The 24928-nt window shown below is 52.9% G+C and overlaps 1 protein-coding gene across 3 annotated transcripts in view; it reads right to left on the bottom strand.

Moving 5' to 3' along the window:
- Window positions 1–13148: 13148 nt before the first annotated feature.
- Window positions 13149–24928, bottom strand: part of NR6A1 (nuclear receptor subfamily 6 group A member 1) — a 56433-nt gene continuing 44653 nt past the window's right edge. For 2 of the 3 annotated variants that reach the window (XM_032200477.1, XM_032200474.1), the window contains 6 exons: window positions 24415–24572; window positions 23200–23424; window positions 22298–22552; window positions 17183–17304; window positions 14791–14943; window positions 13149–13784 (listed from right to left, as the gene is read on the bottom strand). In XM_032200477.1, coding sequence (XP_032056368.1) covers window positions 13696–13784; window positions 14791–14943; window positions 17183–17304; window positions 22298–22552; window positions 23200–23424; window positions 24415–24572 — 1002 coding nt within the window. In that variant the 3' untranslated portion in view covers window positions 13149–13695. The remainder of the gene's footprint in view (window positions 13785–14790; window positions 14944–17182; window positions 17305–22297; window positions 22553–23199; window positions 23425–24414; window positions 24573–24928) is intronic. The other variant, XM_032200476.1, reaches the window with a different exon arrangement.

Below are 24928 nucleotides of genomic sequence, written 5' to 3'. Positions count from 1 at the left end.
AGACAGCGCTCGCTGCCGCCGTTCCTTTCCCTGCCTCACTTTTAGGGACGCTCGCTGAAACACTCCCCCATAAACCAGCACAGCGCACGTCCCCGCCGTCAGCTGGGTTTGGTTCTGTCTAAGGAAGTTTCCTGCTCGCAGGCAAATGCAGCAGCCTTCAGCCTCCCAGCCCCGTCCCGCTGAGGGGTGACCGGAGAAGGGGCTGCTCGGGGGGCTCAGTGAGCTGCCCCCTGCCCCTGACACACAGGGCAGTGCAGGCAGCACGGGCACTGCCTCCAGGTGGGGGTGGAGGAGCGGCTGCTGCTCTAATGGAGCTCAGCACCCACACATGTCCTGCTCCCAGCCGTGGGCCTTGCCCAGGCGCACAGGGGTACAGCCCCGTTCAGAGCTCTCCCTGGCCAGCAACCAGGGCCAAACTGAGCCCAAAAAAACAGCAAAGGGTGACTCTGTGCCTGGCCTGGCACTGCATCACCAGGCAGGAGGAGCCTCCTGCTCCCAGCCCTGCCAGGCACATGCCCCGGTCTGGGTGCTCGGCCACAGGGAGCTCGAGGCTCCCTCACTGATCCAGGCACTGGAGCTCAACCCGTCCCCTTGGGGCTGGCCTACTCTCATTGAGAAATGCTTCCTGGCTGCCCAGCTCGGCACCATGAAGGGCCCACAGGGGATGGAGCCGCAATTTGAGGCGTTTTGACACCCAAGGGCACCACGGGGAGGTCGCAGACCCTGAGGCTGGGCTCATCCCGCACATCCCACCCCGCACATCCCATTCCACGCAGCTCGTCCCCCACAGATCACCCCTCACGGCTCATCCCGCACACCCGTTGCGGCCCGCGGGTGCCCCGGGGAGGAAGCGGCGCTGGCAGGGATGTGCGGCAAACAGGAAGCGGGCTCGGCACAGGATCGCTGCGGAGCCACCAGGAGCCGAGCCCAGGCTAAGAATAGCAGCAGGCAGCCCCCGGCGCGGGATGGTTTGGCCGGGAAGGAGCGCGCCTACAGCCCGCAGAGCCCCCCGGCCGCAGCCCCCACGCTCGCTGTGAGCTCCAGGGGAGCTGCCGGGGATCGCGGGGCTTTGGCTGCCACTGCGGAGAGGAGCCCAGAAGGGGCCAGGGGGTGTGGGGGCTGCCTGTGCTTGAGGGGGCTGCGACGGAGCTGGGGTGGCCAGGAACCCCCGGCTCGCCACCCCTTGCACTCTCAGAGCCCCTCGGAGTCCTTCGCTTGCCACCCCCTTGCCCCACGGCTGGATCTGGCATTTCTGGGCAGCAGCAAGGCCAAAAGATTGAGGCCATGGCGGGACCTTGCTCTGCTGCCCTTGGGGCCCAAAGCAGGGCCAGAAGACCCTGAGTGTCCCTGGGTGTCCCTGGGTGTCCCCACGCCCAGCTGATGCTGGTGCCTCCATCCCCACGTCCACTCATGGGGATGGGACGGGAAGCGAAGGCCCACGCACGGCTCCCGCTTCCTTGCCAAGTGTCCCCAGCCTCCACCAGGCCAGAGAGACCCCAGGAACCAGGGCATGGGCAGGGGGCAGGCAGGTCAGGGTGGCCGCGGGTGTCCCCGCTGGCAAATACTCACCGCGACACGGCGCTGCGCCCCGCTGCACACGGGGTGGGGGTGCCAGGAGATCTTCGCTCGCACCTCGGGCGAGCAACCCCAGCCCAAGGAGCCTCCACGGGTGCTGGGTCCCGCTGCCCCCTCCGGAGTGGGCTGGGGGATTTATAGGGCCCGCGTCCGCTGGGGAGGTGTCGGGGCTCTGGCTGCGCGCACAGCGCCCGGTGCAGGACACCAGCCAATCTCCTCCCCGCGGGGGCCAGGCTCAGCCGAGGTGGACCAACTTAGTTGCCTTATTGGTTTCTGTGGCCACGTGACCATGCAGAAAAACATCATAATTAAGCTACAAAATGCTGCCCATAAACTAGCATTAGAAAGTGACAGGGGAGATAAGTGAGACCTCTGCAGCAGATAAAGCACCAGGAGAGAGGAACTCCGGCGGGAGGCGGGGGGCATGGGTGGGCAGGGGCGAGCGCACCAGCGCCTGCGCCCGCGCCGGGGCCACGCTGATTTATGGCCACGGTGCGAGGGAGGGGGCCGTGGGGCGGCCACGCCAGGTCAGGCTGCGGGGCAGGACGCCTCGGGAGGAGCAGGATCTGCGGGATGAGCGAACCCAGCACTGGGGACCAGCAGCCGAGGCCTCTCCAGCCCTTGAAGGAACCTGAGCCACCCAGGCCAGCACCCACAGTGGCCGGGACAGGCACGGAGCCCAGCTGCCCACTTGGGGTACATGGGAAACGTGCTCAGGGACAAGGTGTTGGGGCAGCAAAGTCCCTACCACGTGGATTTCCCACCTCCTGCATGGCGCCGGGCACAGTCCTGACCCTTGGGCACTGCGATGGCCCCTGGGCTCTGGCTTCCATCTCCCTGTGAGGGCAGAGGCGAGGCCCCGGGGAAGAGGCCGCTCACGACACCTCCCTCCTGCCAGGGCAGGGATTTGCTTTTTCTTCCTCCCCACAGCCCCGCTATCCATCACCCCAGCATCTCTCCACGTGTCTGCACAGAGCCCACTGGTGGCTCACCCCAGCACCACGGCCCCGAGGACTTTTTGCTGCAGCCCCAGCGGGTACCGGGGTGGCAGGACCCGGGTTTGGGGCCACAGGACGGGCGTCACCCCACAGGGACAGGCCCCAGCTCACGGCCTCACCGCAGGAGGGAGCGGGGAGCCCGCGGCACGGGGCTGTGGGGAAGGAGCGGGAGCCATGAGCTGTGCAGCCCCGGTTGTTTTTTCCTTGCTCTGCAGCTGAAGAGAGGAGAAAAGTAACGAAAACACAGCTCTGTAGAAGAGCCAGGCCTGGAGAGGCAGCTTCCGCCCCGATCCCAAGCAATTATCAGCCGAATGCCAGATGTTCCGATGCAATGCCAATGTCAGGGAAAATAAATCTTTGGCAGGTTCAAGGTCCCCGCCGGGCCGGCACACAGCGGCTCGCAGCTCAGCCCCGCGCGAGGCGGGGACGGAGCAGCACGGGGCGGCCGCTCCGCTTCCTCCCGCCGGGCATTGTTCCCCCGGGAAGCCCCGGCCGCATGCCGGCCACTTGCTATTTTTGAAGCTAGGTGTTTTCAGGGGTAAATACGTCCCTGCTGGCCTTGGGCACCTTCCTTTGCACAGGCCCTTGCCAAGGCCGTGTCCCAGCTCCTGCAGCGGGCGCGCGCTCAGTGCTCGCTCTCGGGGCAGCGCGGCGGGGCCGGGCGGAGGGGTGGGCTGGGGAGCTGCAGGTCGGGGCAGCCACGGGGGCCCTGCAATGAGCCAGCTCCTGGCGAGGTGGGCACACAGGGCTCTGGCACTGGGGACACCCAGCTTTGTCTGCAATGAGGGTGCCAGCTCCAACACCGGGGCGCTTTGCAGCAGTGGCACCCACCACTTGCCCAGGCTGCTGCTCTCCTTGCCGTCCCGGTGCTGGGTTTGCTGTAGGACACGGGACCAGCAGTGCCTGCGGGCACCCTGTGTACCCCCACAGCAAGTGCCCGTTCAGGTGGCAGCAGCCGGGCATGCAGAGCCCGTGCCAAAGGCTGTGCGCAGCCCTGGGGGCGCCTGGGGACGGGCAGAGGGGTGGAGTGGGGCAAGGCTTTGGTGGCAGAGGGACGAGCTGGTGCCAGCACCCAGGAGGGGACAGGGCCCTGGGCTCCCAGCGACACAGGCCCCCAGGGAGGTACTAGGAAGGGGGGCTGGCTGCCACTGGGTGCCTGCACCCAAAGGCCCTGCTGCAGCTTTGGTGGGGGTGTCCCTAGCAGCTGTGGGCACAGAGGAGGCACCGCTGCCCCCAGACACGCAGTGACACCATCCCCATCACGGCTGAGGGACTGGCACAGCCTCTGCTTCGTGCTCCCGATGGGGCCAAGCCCTGCCACGGCCATCGCCAACCCCAGCTGTTGTCACCAAAGCCCCGGCCATCACCAAGGGGCCGGCACAGCCGCAGCCGAGCCCGTGGGGCCGCACCACCCGCCGCGGGACGCAGCCGCGCTTTGGCTCCTTGCTGGTGCGCAGCCTTGATGCTCGGCAAAGCGTATCTCCTTCTCGGATGTTATCTTCATCCACTCAGCTTATCTGCGGCGGGGCAGCCCTCCTGCCTGCGCCACGTTCCCGGAGCGTGCCTGCAGCAGGTGTGGTCAGCACTACTGTTGGCCAGAGCCGGCCGCCTGCGCCGCCGGCTGCCCGCAGTCCCTGACTCCGGGGCGCGTGGCGATAACGTGCGCGCGGCGAGGACTTTGGCGATAGCGTTCCCGATGACATTACCTTGTCCCCCGCATTCTTCCGATGCCACGCACGCCTTTGCTCGGGGGTGCGGGCAGGCCCGGCGCATGGCGGCGTGTGCAGATGGTGCGCAGGCAGCGCTGGTGGTCTCCTCCCGGGGGGACTCATTGACATATCAGTCACATAGTTCTGCATAATTGGGACTTGGATGCAGCCTCTCTTTATGTTTCCTCTTGGCAGTTGCCAACAACATGAAGCACTCCTGGGTCAAAATGACAGCCTTTTGTTTACTATTCCTGCTTATGTGCCTCATTTTCTTCAAGGATAAGAGCTCTTTATAGGAATCTTTATTGTGATGAGGTTAGCAGAGAGAAAGATTTCTCTCCAGCTTTCTCTCTCTCTTTCACAGCTGATTAGCAGGGTCGGCCCGTGGGGAGAGCCATGTGGAGCTGGAACCCAGCGCCCTCCTCGGGGTCCCGCCGGCCACAAGCCGCCCCGGCCCCGACTCAGCCCTGTCCCGACAGCACGGCCGGGAGCGGCACAGCCCCGGCAGGGCCCTGGGCAGTGGCAGGGGAGCGGCAGCAGCAGCAGGAGCTTGCTGGGGTCGCACACCTCTCACCATGCTGCTGCTGTCCCAGCCATGGGGGCCCGTCCTTCCCCTGACCTCTCTGGTGTCAGCCCTGCCAGAAACGCCAGCAGCCATTCGTGCACCTGCGCCAGGCAAACCCAGAGGTGAGGTGCTCAGACTGCTCCAGTAAACGCAGCCCCACTGGTCCACTGCACGCAGCGGGCTGGTGTCCGGCTCTGAACGCCGGGGGCAGCGGCTGAGCAAAACGCGAGGGCAAAGCGAGAGCAGTTGGTGACACGGTGGGGAGCTCACCCAGGGGACGTGCCCGGTGATGGACACCATCAGGGGTCCGTCCACAGCCCAAAGCCTGGCGGAGGCCCTGAGCACCACCCCGGCAGATCTTGGCTCATCGCTGGGTCAAGCTGTGGCAGCACCACATGTGGGGGCCCAGCCTCACCTCACAGCCCCGTGGCCGAGGGGTGACACCCCTGGGAACTGCACCTCGTTGTAAGAGGAAAGCAGCTTATCCTTGAAAGTTACTTTGCGAAGGTCAAGAGTGGGACTGTGACAGAACAGCCTGACAAACACATCTCCCAAAGTCCTTGGGCCCGATAATGTATGTCCCATGCAATGTTGACACTAGTGATCCACCAAAGATCAGGTTAACAAGTTTGACGTTAGTGACAGCGTGATTTGTTCCGCGCTGGCTCTGAATTCATAGAGCGGCTGGCCTTCGGTGATAAACTATGGCACCGCGCGCACGAGGCTGTGGCAGTTGTCACCAGCCGGAGCACGGAGATGAAAAGGAAGCAGAGCTCTAATCAAAATACAGTGGTCAGTAGGGGTTGAGCTGGATATTGAAGCGTGCTGGTACTTTTCCCACTCCGGGCTGCTCTCCAGGCAGCCCTCCGTGCCCAGGCGGTGCCACCCAGCGCCTCCGCGCCCCCCCGGCCTCTCCCGCTCGGCTTTCAGGTGAGGACGACCCCAGAGCCCCGCGTGCGCCGTGTCCTCCGCCACCGCCGACCTTCAGGGCCCCTCGGGGGAATAAATCCAGGCGGCGTGGCAGCAAAGGTGTTGGAGCTGCGCCGCAGGTGAGGAGACGTGCTGTAAATAAGGACCATTAACACCACGGAGGGGCAGCAGGAGGGAGGCGCTTGGCAGAGGAGCGGGGCAGCACGGCTCACGCCGAGCAGGGCCGGGGAGGCTCCTGGACCAGGCTTGGGGCCAGCTCCGTGTGCTGGTTCCTGCAGCACCGGGAAGAGGAGCAAAGCTCTCCTGGTGGGGAAGGAGGATCTGCACAGCCACCCAGCCGGGCTGCTGGAGCAATTCTCCCCCTGACGTGACCCTGGGATTCTCCTCCCTTACCCCACCCGCATCCTCGGGAGGTGCCGTGCAGGGGCCGCAGGATGAGGCCGTGGCCTGCGGGCACAGCAAAATCCCTCCTGGGCACAGCAAAATCCCTCCCGCGAGCACGCGGCCCCGGGGCAAGCTCGGGACCGGCCCTCGATGAGGCTGAAGGCGCTCGGCGCTGATCTATGGCCTGACACCTTTACTGCAGCTGCTGTAAGGGATTATTGTGAGCACCAAGTTCCAGCTCAGGGGGAATTACTGCTTCATCTGGCTGCAAATTACTGTCGGGGGGCCCAGGCTGGAGCAGATCACCGTTCAGCCAGCCCTTTGCCTTGGCCTGGTTTTGAGACAGCTCCCCTGACCCCCTTCTGCTCCCTGGGGCAAAGCCCCTTTTAGGTCTGAACAAAGGGATTTCTGCTGTCTGAAGAAATGCTGGGGAATTTCCTAGGTACAAAGGCTGTTGGGCCAAAGTCCTGTCCTCACAGGCACCTCGCATGGATCCATCTGCTCCGTGCAGGACCCAGAACCACCGATTTTAGAAGTTTTGCAATTCACGAGCTGCAGAGCAATCCCAGGACGGACTCAGGGCCCAGCTGCTCGCTTGGTGCCGCCGCTGCGCTCAGCAGTGCGTGGGCCTCAGCCTGCACCCAACACCCACAGAGACGTAAACGCGAGAAGCACTTGTCAGCCTCTCACCGCACACCCACCTCGGTGACATGGAAAAGCTCCAAACGCTTTCTGCAGTGCCTCCGGAGCTGCTGGTCAAGGCTCCCCGCTGCAGCCCTCGTGCAGACGCTGCCTCCTGCCGCAGCTCCTGCTGCAGCCGCTCCTCCTGCAGCTCCCAGCCCGTCCCGGCCACCCCCGTGTCCCCAGGTGACAGCCCTGCCACGGCAGCAGGCGCAGCAGGCTGCAAGGAGGCAGCGGAGAAAGAAGCTCTGTCCTCCTGCCCTCCTGTCCGCCTGCCTCTTGGTTAGGAGGGGATGCACCGTGCAAACTGCTGCTCTCGCATCGCCCCCCCAGTGCCCACCTGCCAATCCCAGCAGGGTGGGATTGTGCACCCCACGGACCCCCAGCCACACCGGGATCATGCACCCTGGGGACCCCCAGCCCCTCCCAGAGCCACCCCAGTTCCCGTGCCAGCCCCCCCTGCACCAGGGGGTGCCGTGGGTGCCACTGCACCGGCGCCCAGCCCCATCGCCCAGATGAAAGGAAGCAGCAGCCTCGCCAGCGGTGCAGAACAATTCACATTTATTAGTTCATACAGCTAACACTCGCTACACATGCGTTCAACACTTATTGGTCACATTTCCACAGGTAGTCAAGTCACAGAGCGGGGCAGCGGAGCCGCGCCAGGCCGGGCTGGCAGGGAGCTGTGCCGGTGCCGCTGCAGCAGGGCCGCCGTGCCCCGCACCGTGCCACACCGGGAGGACGTCCCCTGGGGTGCAGCAAGGTGACGGGGACACGGATCCCACCAGGTGCTCCCCAGGGCGCAGCACCCGACCCCGGCTCCCCGCTGCTAACGTGCCATGCCAGGCAACATCCTGCTTCCCTGATTTAGGCAAGGGATCGTGGGAAAAACGCAGTGTTTGACCGGGAGAAACCATTGCTGCGAGCATCTGCGGAAGGGCCCCAGGACCAAACTGGCCTCGGACCCACCCCAGGAGGCAGCAATGGCCAAGACGAGCACCACTCAGCGGGCTGGAGCTGCTCCCTTGCGATCTGCAGCCAGGACGTGCAGGCTTGTGGAGGCCCTGGGCCATCAGCGCCGGTCTGCGCCGTGCTGCAGGAACATGGAGCTTGGTGCCCCCATGGCACTTCGTCCCGGGAACAGCAGCAGGACCCCCGAGAGCCAGGGTGCCCGTGGTTGGGGGACGTGAGGTCAGAAACCACCGCGGGTGCACCTACCGGCACCAAGAGGCAGGGAACTCCTGCCCTTCACACAGCCCGCTCGTTAGCAACAAACACTGGCAGCATTTTGTTTTTCTCACAATCCCTTTGAGATGATAAACAGGATGTCACACGAGGTAGTTTTGTTATGGAAATCGAGTCAATAATGTTATCAACTATTACAAGACATTTCATAAATCGAAAGAAAACAATGAATCACAAAAGGCTTTGTTAAGGTTGATCGTCATCTGGTTTCAATTTCTGTTTCTTTTTGCCCTTGGGGGCATTTCTTCCACTGAACCGTGTTGCTTCTTTCATAGACTTGTTAGAGGTCAACTGCACAGTATCTTTTTTTTTTTCTCCAATTTTTTCTCTCAAAGCGAAGATACCGCCTATACCGCCCTCACCAGCTTTATGCTCTGCTGGTTTACACTCAGCGTGCACTCCCTGGCTGCTGGGACAGCCGAGGAGGTGGCTTTTAGCCCCACAAACCTGCTGCCAGGCTCCGTGCTGCTGCTCTGCCTGTGCCCAGCCCTGCCCGCGGCTGCAGCGGGCTGGATGGCGCCGTTCTGATACCCCCAGCAGCGGTGGGTGAGCCGCTTGTACACCTCAGGACACTTCTCAGCCAGGCTGAATGAGCCTACAGTGCTGGCAAACACGAGGAGGAAGCTGTACCAACTGCAGACCCAAATGCTCTCATTCCTAAGCCACACACTGACGGCAGGAATGGCTCTGCCAGCAAGAGAAGTGCCCACGTTTTCCTGTTCCGTGAGCACCTGAACCCGTTGAGTACTGAGGGCAAAAGGATGCAGCGCATTCACACGCTGCTTTGGACATGAGGTGCCCGCTGAAGGCGAGCAGCTGCCCACAGGGCTGGCCTGGCACACTTTGCCCTGCCCACCCCAGTGGGGCTGCTGCAGGGCTGGGGGCTGGGGACTGAGAGCTGGGGGCTGTGGGGCGCCAGCCAGAGGCATGGCACAGCTCTGCCGTGGGAGCTGCTGCTTGGTCCCCAGCCCCACGCATCCCTGGGGGGTTCCCCACAGCCACCGGAGGGGCCTAAACAAACGTCCCACCAGGGAAAGCAGAATTCGGCCCCCAACACCTGCATACGGGGGCTCTATTCAGGTCTCAAGGAGTCCTCCAGGCAAGTCATGAAAGAAGCAACAGTTGCAACATCAAAACTCGGGTTTCTCTGGGTCCCATTTTAAATACTTATCCCTGAGCTGCTGTGCATTGCAAACAACACACTGAGAACCCAGAGAAACGCCACAGCTTGATACTGACATCTCACGCGTTACCCCCGATTTAAACATCATCTAAAACTTAAAAATTAGTTTCACACTTAAACTAGTTCCCCAAGTTTCCCCCTTTCTCCTGCCTTTTATGTGGCAGGGATGATTGCCGCTTATTATCCTGAGAAATACAGAAATAACATTTTCACAGACACCAAGCTTCATAGCTTCAAATCAAAACCAAGAAAGAAGAAAGAATGATCGGTAAATAGCACATTCACGGGAGAAATTTTTGTTGTTTTAAAAAATGTAATAAAAAGAAATTCAAGTGTTTTTTTTTTTTAGTTGTTTTTTTTTTTTTTTAAAGGTTGGTTTGAAGGACAGAACTTAAAATCATTAACCTGAGCTGGCTGTGCTTCTGTTCTGTGCACACGGCTGCAGAGCCCTTGTCCGTGTCGGCACACAGATGTAAGGGGGGCAGGATGGGCAGCGAGGGGCTCAGAGTGGTCGGCACCCCCAGGACGGGTACCTGCAGCCCACCTCCCGTGCAGGTCACTCCTGTTGCTGCACAGGGGAAAGGTTGCCCGCAGTCAGCAACCTGGCCGAGTGACCTGTCCTTGCCATTTGCAAACCGCTGCTCCCCCTCAGTGCCTGTGCTGACAGCAGCTGCAGAAGAACAGAATTCAGGACCTGCAGAACAAGCCAGAGCTACGCCCCGGTTCCCCAAAGCACGCGATGCCTCTGCCCAGCAGCGTAGGCTACCAGGCGCGAGATGAGTAAGGGAACGGCCACTAGCAGGATTAACAACTACAAAGGAGCTTGCATGGGTGTGAACGGCTGTAGGGATAGCCCCTGCCGTATCCATTTGGCCATCTCCAGAACCCACCGGTTCAGAGGTTTGGGGCGTCCCTGAGCACCCTGGCAGTCCCACAGCCCTCTCTAGGGGCACGTTGAGGACAAGAACTTGCTCTGACACGCGCGGTGGAGTCACGACTCCATTCATGTGACAGAGGCTTGACCCAAAGGCAAGCTTCGGAAGAAAATGCAGAGGTTTTCAAAGAGCTTTTTTGTTCAGGTCCCGGGGTCTTGCCACTCGAGCGAAGACTCATCGCCATCGCCTGCAGCAGCAGTGCCTGCGCTGTTCTCTGTGCTGGCTGATGAGCTGCAAAACAGCAACTAAGAGACCTCCACAGAGCTCCTCGGAATACGGGAGCCTGGGCGTTTCAAATTTATGTCCCGAATCTCTGTCCGGATTAAAAGTAACTCTTCAGCTTTCTATTTGCACAAATACTATGAAGGAGAGGAGGGGGTCAGTCAGCCAATTTATCTTTCAAATCGGGGATAAAAATTGACTTGTCATGGCAGAAAATTCTACCAAAGACTATTATTGTTGATTGATTCCTCTATGACAGAAGGTCAGATAAGCAACAGCAGATAGGTACCAAAGATAATGAACTTCCCCCTAGTAGCATTAAGCACAAATAAAATATGAGTCCCTGTAAACTGAATGTTACGTGAAGAATGGAACAAAAATTCCAACCTTTCCAGGGTGTCCTTCAAACCAAATTCACAAATACATCTAGCGACTGACCTAACGTCTCTACATTCTAGCTACGTTCCTACCTTCTTATAATACCTGAGTTTGCAATGCAACACATTCACTTTACCCTGTTTAAAAAATACAAGTCATTAGAGGACTTGGTGCAGAAGATATTCCGACTGACTGTCCAGTGAGTTACATTCTGGTTTGGTACATCAGCTTCTGCCTCACTTGTCAATGTAGTAAGGCTTCTTTACTCCCTACAATAAACCAATTATTTGTTAACAGATACTGCTGCCAATCAGCCTTTATACAATTTGGTTATATAACAGAAAGTAGAACGCTCTTGACCGTTTATCATCTTATCTGAATTTAGGTGTGGTTTTTGTTGTTGTTTTTGGTACAGCATTAGTCTTGGGAGTATTTTGGATAAATACAGAATAGCAAATACGTTATTTTTGTTGGGTATTTGGCAACAGGATGACCACTTCTATGTACACTAATTAAAACAAACTCTCATTCATCAACAGATTATAAGAATTCAGTAATCATAGAATAAAATTACTGCTATGCAATTTAACAATTCCTTGAGTGTATAAAACAGCAAGCCAGAAGATAACCCGTAATAAAAAGATCATATCAAGCTATTTGGAAATTAAACTTAAAAGCTGAGAAATAATTTCTAACTTACAAACAGATATACTAAACTCTTACCATTTACACTTGAGGTATATGCTGTATGCAGAAGGCTTTCCTGAGAAATATGTGCTTGTCTCATTTTACAATCAGAAAGTAAATGAGATTACAGAACCACCTTTGGATTTGTGAAGCTCTATCAAACCGAACTGCTGCTGGTCCCAGCAGCTGTTACCCGTAACATCGTATTTAAATAATGAAAAATGAGCAGCTAGTGGACTTTTAGAAAAGGGAAACTGACAAGCTGGAAGATTCCCAACAGAACCACAAAGAACGCAATGGGGCTCGCCGCTAGTCAACAGCACACCTCCGAGGAGAGGTCTGAAGGGAGCAGGCAGCGCCCAGCACCCAGCAGGGCCGTTGACTAACCTAGAGATGTGCCAAGCCAGTGGGTCACAAGGTCTCCTGGGTTGCAGCTGAACCCTCTGGGATGCAGGGGAAGGAAAGACGAGTGGTGAAGGCATTCCTGCTCACCGCCACTTTCATTTTCATCTCACAGCAACTTCACTCCCGAGCAGTACTTACTGCGTGCCATGCACAGCTGCTACCAGGACAAGACAAAAAGGGAGCGACTGGTTCCTCCTCCCCTGAAGGAACAGAAGCTGCTTCCCAAAGTATTTTAAAAACAGCATTCAGCAATTTGTTACCTGAATATTATATGTAGTAATAGAGGGAAGGAAGTCCAGGCAGGGTAACATGGCAGCCTAGGGGAATCTTCCTACCTTAACTGTTAATGAAAGATCAGGAGCTTGTCCCCTGCGCTCCCCACCACCACCACAGGCAGGATGCCATGAGATTTCCTATGAGAATACCCAAATTTAGATAAGCACTAGTACTTAGCAGTTACTCATACAGCTAACCTGCTGTCATTAAACCATCTCTCCATGCAGAGGAGTGGTGTGGAGGTTGCTAGATGGAAATCCCAGCCTTGCAACGCCTGGGACAAATGGCTGACCAAGTACTGTACTCACAGTATTTTTTCCTGGTGCAGAAGGATTCCACGGAGCAGTAAAACTGTCCTGGCAGAATACAACTATGGATCGTGCCCTCCCCAAGTCCAGCAGAGGAAAGCATGCCAGAGGATACTGGAGTCCCTGGTCACCATTATGCAGGTTACATTTAACCACGAGGGGGGTCAACTGGTCCCAGAAACAGGCTGCTTCTGATTGCTGCAGTGCAGAAGTCTCCCCAGCAGTCAGCCACCACCTTGGGGGCATACACTAAAAGGGGCAATCCTGCCTTTTCTCTCCTGCTTTTATGAATGTAAAATGGATGTTAAGGAAGCGATTAGAAATTATTTGCAGTTCCCTCTCTCTACGAGAGTACCTTGCTGTTGTAATGTCAGAGGCCAGCTACGACCTGCAACAGTACAATTTCAATCGAATGGAAAGGAGCAGCAGCAGTGGCAGGCCAGCTGGTAAGGCTGGAGACGGAGGGCAGATCGCACTCCTGCAGCTCCAGGAGGGAACGGGGTTGCAAGCCCTTCTTGGCCTGGGAGCACTGCAATCCTGTGGGCAGAATTCAGGGAAACTGCAGGCACTGCCACTTGTGGCTGAGACCTGCCAGAGGAAGGAAAACCAACTGGCTAAACAAACTGTTTCTTCTTTTCCTCTCCCTGTCATCTTTTTTTTTTTTTTTTTTAATTTCCTTAAACAATAACAAAAATAAAGCTTGGCACTTCTCTAACACCCACGTCTCCAAAACTGTCCATTTGGGAAGCTAACAGCTCTGTCAGTGAGGTGAGGCAGTTTGCACTCTTCGACAAACGCTTTTGGATACAAATCACGGAAAGAGCAGTGCGTGAACAGCATCTTCTCCTTGAGGTAGTCTTAGTCATGTCAGTCCCCAGCCCCAAAATACAAAAGAACTAACCCTAACAAACACTGTCACATTAAACATCTTCACATTCTGTAAACTGCTGGAGAATGCATCTGCTGCATTCATACAGAACCATGTGCATCGTGTTGAAGATCATACATTCAACTCTGTCGTGAAATAAATATATAGGAAAAAGAGTAAAAAAACAAAAACAAACACAAAAGGTTCTTGCTACAATGGCAGGGACACCCGTTGCCCCGTCTCAGCACTTCCCTCCTGCCCTGGTCATGTTTCCCCCTTCCTCTCGAGGTGAGCCCGCTCCCTGCCTGAGGCACAGAGTAAGGCACGGGTCGGGGGCAAGCTGGGCTCACTCTTTGCTCGCGCTCGTCTTGCAGGAATGTAGAACGGCCTTAAAAAGGAGAGGCAGCTGCTCCAGCGGGACGTTCACCATTTTTCCTGTTAAGAAAAAGGCCAGAATTAGCAGCCATTCCTGAATCAGATTTCCGAGAGACACCTAAGCCAGCACCGCTGACGATGGTTTTACCTTGAACCTCTCAGAGAAACAGTTAATCATCCTACTGCTACATTAGACATTTGATACCCATTTGGACACAACAGGATTTATTATTTACTGAAATGAAAGCTAAATAAATGGGCAAAGTCAGATCAAAATGATTTCTCCACAATGGAGCAGTATTTATAGAAACTGGGAAAGACTAAATGCTGTCTCTCCTCTAACTCCCTTGTAGATCTCGGTGAGTAAATTATGTGAGCTATTATGTGATTATTATCTACTTTGTTACAGCAGGGTAGGATGAAGCATACGGAGCCTTGACACGGGGAGGCAAGTATCTTCCTTTACCATAACACTTGGGAACAAACAATGCCTTAATAACACCAGACAGTGTGGATCTAATTAGTGACACAAGTGAAGCTGACAATTCACCTGCACGTTTCAGATATGCTAACGCCCAGAGGAGCTGACGCCCAGGGTTTACCCCGTAGGACTGCAACAGCTCTGCTCATCCTGTGCTCCTCAGCAGCACTTCAGGGACCTCTCCACCTCTCATGAAACAACCTCTCAGACTGGGGCTACACCTATTTAGGAAAAAATGCCTCTGAGCTAGGACTGAAGGGAGTAAAATAAAATACAAACCTGACCCAAGTACTTAAACTGAAGCACTTGAGGGACAAAGCCTGTCTTCTCGGGAGCAGGGGACTATGAGCAAGCAGCACTGTGCAGCAGAAGGGGACAACTTGCCCCGTGTCAGTCTACCTGCAGAACTGGGGGTGACAGGAGACCACTTCAAAGACAAGGGAGAAGCTTAAGTAGAAAAAGGTCTCACATAAACACCCTCTGGCAAAGCAGGCAAGAATATCATTCTCATAGATTAACTTTATTTTAGAAGAGGATTTCATAATTTGTACATGATTGCGGTGGGAGAAGAGCTCAAAAAGTTACCTGCTATATATCGTATCTCTGGCAAACACATCATTAAATCCGGAAAACGGTTGGGCTGATGGGGGTATTTGTACTCTGTGAAATCCTGGCAGACATACCAGTACCGCTTGTTCAGCTGCTCCAGCTGGGAGGCGTTAGTCAGTCCCCTAATGTCTGAAAGAGCATATGATTAGAGTAATGAAAACACGAGGAAAACATCTGAGAACAACAGATTCACGCTTACTGCCATCTCTTCAGGAAAGACAGACTGATTTCTAAAACTCTAAGCTGGTCACTGTTTTGGAGGCTGACTTCAAATGTCTAGTTACCCAGAGACTAAGATCTCACTCCTCTCCTGGTGTGCCTGCACCCGCAGGGTGTCCAGGTGCAAGACTTCCTTCCACAGACGACACGGATGAGAACAGCACAAATCCTGAGCTGCTCATCTTCAGAGCTTAGTGAACTCTATCACAGGTAACAGCTCCAGACCTGAAATCCCTGACTGCCTTTTGTAAGGCAGCTGTGTGTCAAGGTTTAGTCCTCACAGCAGTTCTGTAATACTTCCTCAGGCAGAAACACGGTGATTTTAGCTGTACCGCCTGGCTGAGGAAAGTGTTCAACTCCATAACTCCAGGTACCGTCGCGTTTCTCCCCACCTGCTCACGAGTTATGTCATATCATTTACAGCCTGGTCAAGCTCCTGTTTTAAAATTTAGCTTTACCAGTGTCAGGCAATGTACACAAAGGACAAATGGACATTTCCAAGCCATCAACCGGGCAGGAAGTCCCACTGCCACCCTTCAGCATGATCAATGACATTTGCATGCTGCTGGGTGTCCTGGGAGGGATCCAGCACAGCCGGAGCACGGGAACTGCACAACCCTCCTGCGGCTCGCTCCTCTACGACAATGTGACGGAAGAGGCATTGATCTGCTGCCCAAAAGCTGACTTTTAAAAATAATTTTCAGGTATTTCTCATAAAAAAATTGCAAACTTCAACTAAAAATAAAAGGAGGCAGGAAGTTAATGAAAATACACTTCGGAAAACAATGGAGACAGCTAAAGAAATGCATTATCCAGTGTCAGGAAACTGCCCAGGGAAGCAAACCGGATCTGAGCCCGGGCACACATTGAAGAGTCAGCACTATCTCCTGGTGAAAACGAGTGGGGGAGGAGGGAGTTTTCAGCACATTTTTACAGACTGCAACTATCTTTCACAGTACAAGACGACTCTGGGGACATTCATTTCCAAAATTACAGCTGAACACCATCTATTAAGCATTTGCCTCTCCACGGTTTTCTTCATTTATGCACACACAACATAAAGAAACGTCCCCAGGGGCTCCACGGATGTGTAATTACGACAAGCAACTACTGAAAAGGGAATCACAACAAACCTATCGATTCCAAACTATTTCAGCACACTCCATTTGCTAGGAAATGACCAGGATTTCCTCACTCATTGAAGAATTAATGTGCAGCTCATTTTGCACTGACTTTACTCGAGATTTTGAAATGTCAAGGGTCTTGCAATGTTTTGGACAGCCAGCTTTAACAGTGGTTAATCAACAGGAGGAGACAGCCCCTTATTAGGCGGAATTCATTGCTTGCATATAAATACTTCATTCGTGAATACTTTCCATTTTAAAGAGGTAACATTAGGCACGGGAAAATATATTGATGAAGAATCTAAATAGCAGGAAGCCAGCTAGATGACCTAAGCATAAATCCTGAAGGTAAATATTTTACAGAGCCAGAAAAGCTCTAAAAAAAAAAACAAAACAAAACAACAAACAAACAAAAACCAGGGAAAATCAAGTTTTACAAAGCCATCCCTTCAAGCAGAAGAATGAACAAATACATTTTTCAGTTGGGAATCTGTGAAAGGTTGTCATGCAAATAATCAATACTTATTTTGGGGAAAAAAATCACGTGTATTAACCGTTTTAAAAGAATCATTTAGTTAATTGCCTGAAGAGCTACCTAAACCACTAATACTTTCAGATGACAGATCCTTGCCTGGTGAGAAGTTCATTAGCAGTTGGTAAGTAATGGGTCACCCAAATGTCCTCTAGGGAAGTTTCACCAGTCCCTCTGCTATGGTCTGACTCTGATACTGGCCCAGTTGCTACATACGTAAAATGGCACAGGTACCATCCTCAGTGTCTACACCTGAAGGCGATACAAATGACTAAGCAAATGAATTCCTTCACTTTCAGAACTTCCCCACGCAGGTACGTAGGTATGACACTGCGTGGTGCGCTGTCTGTACAACGGCAGAGTTTCCAGAGCCCACATCTGCCCCTGGGTTTCAGATCCTTCCCTCCCATTTTTCATCAGGGAAGCAAAGACTGTTCGGATTGTTTCAGACAATTTCTCTGGCAGGACTGGGTCCTCCTCTTCATTGACTCACCTTGGTTTAGGAAGTTAATGGCTTTCATGCACGCATACTCCTCGTTGCTGACCTTCAACTGGTTAAATTTGCGAAAGAGGTAGATCAACCGCTCCATCACCTCCATCCCCTCTTCACTGAATCTGGAGGACAGAGACCATACGTGAACACCTTCAGGACACAGTCCACACAAGACAGGTAAGAAGCTTATTAAAATAACTTCAGAAATTCTAAAATTTTGCAATGGAATTCAAAAATCTTTGTCAAAACTGCTTCAAGTCTGCTGGGACTATTAAGTTGAAGTAGAAGCAAGTGTTTCAGTTCATCATCAGCCTGTTCTGATGGGGATTAAGGTTTGATGGAGCCAGCAATGTGCAGCACCTTCTTGTGTGCTTGTAGGCACACTGCTTTGCCTCTCTACACTTCTATTTCCCCAGCTTTCCACCAGGATAGTGCCTTCTCACCCCACTGGGCAGGCACCTTTCTTCAATTTGTATTTCCTGCCACCTGCAGCAACTGAATTTATCCCTGCTTGTGGCCAGCAGAAATACTGAGGCATCCTTCAAGGTGTGCTGTGTCCCATACAGCTGGACAATACCGCTCAGCCAGCCCGGGGGGTTAGGCTGGGTGCTGTTGTACAGCACGTTACAGGGGAACACAAGTTCTCTGCAACAGACATCTAACCTGACGCCCAACTCGTTGGCTTTTTTCTTTTTCTTCTTTTATTAAACGAAACCCTCCATTTCACAGAGCTGCTACATTCATTTTATCCTTTTCTTACAAAATCAGGGCAATCAGCAAGCTTTGGCTCTGCCCAGGGCTTTTCAACACGAGCAGCACAGCACCAAAACACAGCTGCAGCAGTGGGGAGGGCTGCAGGAACAGGGACACCAGACCCCGCTGCGCAGGAACCACCTCCTGTTGCCAGCAGCAGACGTGCCCACAGCTTCTTTTACCCACACACTGCTATTGGAATTGGCTTTGGTTATATACTGAAGAATGACACTGCCCCGTGCACAACAGTGGCACCCTCAGTTATCTAATGGACAGGTGAGGGAGATCACCTCCATCACCTCCCTAAAATTCCCCCGGTGACCGACAAAGGTCCCATACTTCCACACAACCCCACTGACTGCCCGTGTGTTATGGGTTGCTAATCTTTGTCAGCTGAGAGCTTCCTGAAGTGAGACACCACAGTAAGGCTGGGAGCTTTTCCCCAAACACAAACATGCACAGAAGCACCAATAATCCTTGTTACAGCGAGTGAAACGCCAGGTTACAGATGCCTGCCTGCACGCCAGAGGAGATTTAAGGCAGAGGCAGAACCTGAAGGGCGCAGAGCAGCTCCCGGTGCCTGCAGGCGATGTCCCACGTGTGCAAATGGCCAGTACCAGCCTCTCCTGAGCGCCTCTCACTGCGATACCACCGGTTTCAAAGAAACCATAGATTGCATAAATCCTGAGAAGTGGGACAGAAGTGTTTAGGCAAGCTTCAGCTGCGCTCTGGCATTGTACAGCACAAAGAATAAGAGCACAGCCAGAAAGCCATCTCTGAATAGAACGAAAATAGAACCCTTTTCACTGAATAACACCTTATTTTGGCATGTATGTTTGTTTACTTCAAAGTTATTTGTAAAATGCATGGTGCAGTTTGGCCTCAGAGAAGTGAAAACAAGCTATCTGAACTTCAGGTCAATTCTTCAGGAAAGTAATATTGTAAGTGATGAAAGCCTTGTCGGCTAATCTAAAGTTGTACAAGTTTCCTTGCTCTCAAGTTAACATTAAAAATCTCGCAGGTGCAAGATTGCAAAGCTCAAGAAGTTAATGAGCACAAAGACCACTCAGTCGTCTGGTGGGTTTAATTGTTTTTAGAGCGTGCACATTTTTACCAGCCACTCATCACTTCATAAATCCAGGAGAGCTCTTCTCTCATTCCTGCAGTTGAACTGTCTTACTTTTCTGTGCATACTTTCCTCCCCCTTCCAAACAAAGCTGTTCTGTTTTTCACAGCCCTATTTCTTCCTGAGGACTGACTCCTCCACACACTTTTCCTCGCAGTTTACACCAGGCGAGGTTCTGGCTATGGGTTATCAGGATCAGCTGGGGAGAGGGGGAAGGGAAGCGGTATCAGGAGAGTGCTGGGGGAGGTCAGGAATCTATTCATTTCATAGTCATCTACAGAAAAACAGCACAATAAAAGAAAACATTTGATCCAGCAGGCCACGAGAACATTCAGCCCATTGTTAGAAGCGATTAAAACACAGGAGCTCATCCCATATGTTCATTTGTCACCTACCTAAACGGTAACATTGCTCCCGGCATTTTGTAAATGAGACTGAGATTTACCCCAAAATGCCAGACGAGCACTGCTTCAATTAATGTTTTCAACTGGCTGTAAGACCAACCTTCAGTTTGTAATAATCAGCGAACACCAGAATTCAAGGAAACTGAGGTTCTTCAAGGAAAGCCTCTCCTTATGAGTCCCCTTACAGCTTTCACGAGCACGGGTCCCACCGTGTGCAGCTACGCTGGGGGCAGCCACCACCACGACAGCTGAGACCAAAAGGGCACAGCTCAGATCCCTCATCTGTGCAGCTTCCCGCTAAATGGCTTTTTGGTGCCATTTTCCCATTTTCCCTCATGACAATTAATACTTGAAAAGCTACATCAGGAGAAGAGACTACAGAAACGTCGCCCTCCCGAGCACACCTATTTTCACCCATGTGCACGGGTCTGCTCTGAAGGCCTTTTGAGGCTGCGGGCTTTGAATTGCCCCTTTCTGAAGGGCGAGGATTCCTCCTTTGTCTTATTTTCTTACCTCTCGCTCATATTTATCCCAGCCCCAAAATGAAACGCACACTTCTCTTTAGAGGCTCCGACCAGGACAGCAGGAACAAAGGGCGGGCTGAATAGAGGAACAAGTGGCATTGTGTCTTGCTGTGACCCTCGCTGCTCCTCGCAGGAGCGGCACCAGATGCGGGATGAATGGCTGGGCCGAGCAGGGACCTGCCCCAGGAAATGAGGCACCTGGGGCCAGTCCTCGCCTCCTCGTGGCCGTCCCGAGTCAGCCTCCCGGGCTGTGAGAGAGGTTCACAAAGGAACCCCGTGAAACTGCTGGGTGCTGGGATGAGCGAGCACACGAAGTGTTTTAAATCTCCGCTCACCAAGCACCCAGATCCCCTGCGGACTCCTGCAGAACTGCCAGGTCTATCAGGGCAGAGCACAAACAGGGCAGATGTCAGAGGGTGGGCAGCAGTTCAGTCTGCTGCCAAAAGAAGGACCTGTCTGGCACTGAGACTACAGAAGAAAGAGAAAGGAGAGAAAGGGAAAATAGGGGAAAAAAAAGAAAAAGACGCGAAAAACCATCACCATGGCCAAAATGATAAATGAAAGGCAGGTTCCTCAGAACATCAGATAGTACAGGCTATGGAAAAAAAAACAACAGCTAAGTTGCAACATCTTCAAATTTATGCAATCAAAACACTGAGATAGCAATTAATAATGCAGACTTTGATAATAAGGATGACCAGCTTTGTGAACAATCGTTCCACTGGCCCAAGTGATTTTTAAAGACCTTCTGTTCTGTACCTCAGGGTTACTCGAAGTGTCAGATCGGTTAGTTTTACTCTCTCTGCAGCAAAGGCAGCTTGCAGAGCTGTGCTGCAGGAAGACAGCCTTGCTAAGGGAGAACCATCCTCGAGATGATCTAACCAGCACCTGTTTTCTCCTCCAACAGCTGGGAAGCCTCTGACTGAGCTCTCTGCTCAGCACAGGATGGAGCCCTTCTGTTAGAGCTGCTGTTAGTTTAAAAAACAAAAACAAGAAATGGACTACATCCACGCTGCTGTTTGTTTTTGTTTTTTTCCTTATTTGCAGCTTGATTTTATCAACTTCATCAGCTTTTATCAAAGAAATTAGAAAAAAAAAAGTATTTTTAAAATGTACTGAAAATTCTTAGAGATATAGAGAAAGCTCAGGAAAAAATAAAAAGAAATGGGCCACTCACTGGGAAACACAGAATGTGAGTGTTTTTCAGCTGCAGGAAGCCCCAGAGACTAGACAGAAACAAAACTATCAGTCTCAATAGAAAACACAAACTGATATCACGGGATTGGTCTGAAATATATTACAAGTCTCGCCCTTTTTCTGTGCACAATTCCAAAAGAATGCTTCCAAACATGATTTACCTTCAGCTGTCTCTCCACAGTCTGAGGACCCAGGTAAGTCAGTCAGTTTGAAAATTTAGAGGAATTCTAAGACAAGTCACCATTAAGAGAGGCTGAAATTGAAACCCTAAGTCTGTATAAAATTAATGGGGATGCGAGCGAGAAGGACAAACATTTCAAGTTAAATAAAATGATATTTTAGAAAGACACTAATTAAATGGAAATTACCCCTCGGATCCAAATAAAAGAGACTCAAAGCAAAGGTGCATCAGGCTTCCTAAAAATGTTTGCGCAGCTGAACACCACTTATCTTCTACCTGTTAGAATTGCTAGCATATACGTTTTAAGTCTGAGGAATAATTTTCAGAAACACTGAGTCTATGCAAGGTGTTGGTCCTCACCAGCCCCAAAAAACAAGCCTGTGATTCTTACCAGTTAAAACCTGCTGGTTTTATAAATACAATCTCACAGTATTGTTTGAATGAAGCCTGCAGAGAAGATGCATACATGTGCACCCACTTTTTCGATGTAACAGATTGTCACATTTAGTGAATGTCCTACCTCCCTAAGTGCAGATTTTTAAAAGGTTTCGTGGGGCACCTAAGTGGCTCTTCCGAAGGCATTTGGACCTAAGGATTGCAAGCATGAGCAAGAACAGCATGTGCCCTCCCTGCTCCGGGGACATCCACTCCAAAAGCACGACCAAAAGGAAACTTCCGACAGCATCATACACCGCCCTGAAAATGCAGGTTTTATTCAGCACTGACTAGCCACGGCCCCTGTCACATACGAAGTCTCAAGCATTTGTTCTCAGCATGGAATAACCTTTCCTTGAAAACAGAAAGGCAGCAGCAGGCGAAGCACCCACAGGGGTGGTGGGGCTGGGAAGAGGCGCCTGGCCACCCTGCTCGCTGCCTGCCCCCCATCACCACACCACGCTCCCTCACCTGGGGCTCAGCCCAGCGCCTCACCTGTGCAGCTCATCATCAGAGGGAGAGTACTTGGAGGTGACATCCGCGAGGTCACCAAAGATCTGCTTGCTGTAAACAGTCAGCGAGGAAAGCAGGATCAGCTCCTGCCAGGTGGAGCTGAGCAGGCAGGTATAGTCCTTGATCGAGAGTTCACAGAAGAACGGCAGCTTCTTGATCCAAGCAATCTGCCTGAAAAGCAATTCATCCGCCAGACGACACAACAATGCAAACAGCTCTGCCTGAGTCACTTTATACCTGCAGGCACAGTTAATATGAAGGCATAGAAATAATTAAAAACATCGAATGACATAATCTGACAAGGCACTTGAAAAGCAAGGAAAATGTCACCGGAATTGGTGTGCGAGCGCCCGGCATGCCGGTGCCCAGAGTGTCACCTGGCGGCGGGAGCAGCGATTGCCAGAGCCTGCCGGGGGCTGGAGGCCCCCCCGGCAGCGGGGGCTCTCCCCAGGCAGGGGGCAGCTCAGCCCCAGCAGGCTGACCCCCTGGCTTTATTCCAGCCGTGTGTGCTTTTCCAGATACAGGGCTTATCCCCAGCCCTTCTCCACGGCTCGGGGCTGAAACCACCAAACCCCGCTCCCGTGCGGGCTCAGCCTGGCACGTGCAGCCCGAGGCACCCCGCCAAGGTCTGCGCACCCCAGCGCCAGGGCAGGGCACAGCCCAGCCATGGGACACACTCCGGTTTGCTGCCTGCACTGTGGCTGCAGCTGCTCCCCAGGCGCTGCTCCCCGTGCCCCCAGGGCTGCGAGCACACGCCCGGCTCCCCGTGCCCTCAGCACCCTGCGCACACAAGCTGCAGGCGTGCGCACACACGGGCAGCCCACTGAAGGACAAGCTGAAGGTGGAGCTCGGGGCTGCCTCCCCACCATGCTGCGCACACTCACCCGTCTTCAATGAGCATCGGAGTGCCGAGTGGCTGCAAGTCCTCCGCTGACACCAGCTGATTGATCAGGCTGTGCGACTGGGGGTCCAGGCTGCGCGCTTGCGGGGGCATCAGAGCCGAGTGAGCAGAATAGCTAAAAAGGTGCGGGAGGTACTGATAGTGCATGGACACCGGCGTCCCAATATACTGATCCCTGAGTGCAGCGAATCCATTCAGCTCCACAGACCTACTAGACAGGGAAAAGCATTTTAATATACTACAAGAATTCCACACAATTCATTAAAATGTTAAAAATCCAGCTCCATCAGAAATGTTGATAAAAACAGAGAAGAGAAGAGAAGAGAAGAGAAGAGAAGAGAAGAGAAGAGAAGAGAAGAGAAGAGAAGAGAAGAGAAGAGAAGAGAAGAGAAGAGAAGAGAAGAGAAGAGAAGAGAAGAGAAGAGAAGAGAAGAGATCCCTTTGTGTTTAAACGCTACACTGGAAATAACAGCGTGCAGAGGTGCCTCACGTTGCGCCTGACTCCAGCTAGATCCATTTAGCGAAGCACTGGGCTCTGCTGCCGAGCAGCCATTCTGAGCACAGCAGAGAGCTGACTGCAGCAAGCATTTCCACTCCTGCTTTCTTAAAGGGCCAGAATTTAGGACTGTAAATTAAGCAGTTTATACAGCCAGCGAACACAAATACCTCCTAGCTTACAATGCAACCGAAAGCAGCTGGGCTGCAAGCCCAAGATTCTTGCCGTGTTTGCAGTCAAATCCTGACTCAGGTGGCCAGCACTAAGAGTAACTGACAAAGTAACACCACCAATTAGCAACCTAAGTGGAGTTCATTTATTTTCAAAATCTGAGCACAGCAGAGAAAAAGAGCTTACGTAGAAGGAACAGTGAGACCTAATCAGGTTTCCATGATCTGCAGGGGAAAAAAATCAATGCAAATTAAGAACTCTATTTCAAATATCAGAATGTTAACTCAACATTGCCTTCTTTTTTCATTTACTCATTAGCATTTCACCTCTCAATCAATTATTTCCAATCCAGTGGCTGTCTTTCTAAAAGCACATTTAGAGAAGTAAGAACGTGCAGGAAATGTGCAGTACGTTCAGGTCACACGAGGAGGTAATTCCAGGGTAATTTTTCCTACATTGAACACGAGTATCACTCAGGGAAACAAGGTCAACATTATTGTACCACAAAACTCTTCCAGAGGTAATTCCCACCTTGAAGATGGAGTAGAAACAGGTGAAGGCTGGTTGCTCTCAGAAACTCCATTTCCAGGGGAGCTATGGTCGCTGTCTCCGTTGTTGCTCCATGACATGTTTGCCTCTCCCTCAAATTCTTGTCCAGACATAATTCTTTCAATCTCTTCCTCCGATATCTTTCAGACATAAGATCATTACAGTTAGTGCCAAGCTGCTACTTTCACTGAGAAGAGAAACACGGCAGAGTTTCCATACACAAACACCCTGACTGTCCTGCCACATCAAACAGGGCTGGAACTGATCTGCGCCAGCAGAAACGCATCAGTGTCCCGAGAAATACCACACTCCCCCTTTACATTTAACAACATACATGAAAAATTCCAGGTACAGCTGCTGATCATGGCGACCTTCAGCTCCAGCAGTACAACTCGAGTCATGATAACACAGTAGACAGGAATGGACACATGAACAGATGATGTCAAATACGCACGCAGCAACGAGCCAAAGATCAGCCCCGTCACGCAGTGAAAAA

The sequence above is a fragment of the Aythya fuligula genome, chromosome 19 (genome assembly GCF_009819795.1).
Source record: "Aythya fuligula isolate bAytFul2 chromosome 19, bAytFul2.pri, whole genome shotgun sequence".
Classification (NCBI taxonomy): domain Eukaryota; kingdom Metazoa; phylum Chordata; class Aves; order Anseriformes; family Anatidae; genus Aythya; species Aythya fuligula.
Note: the sequence above shows the minus strand (reverse complement) of the source record. Positions and strands in the feature narration are given on the sequence as shown.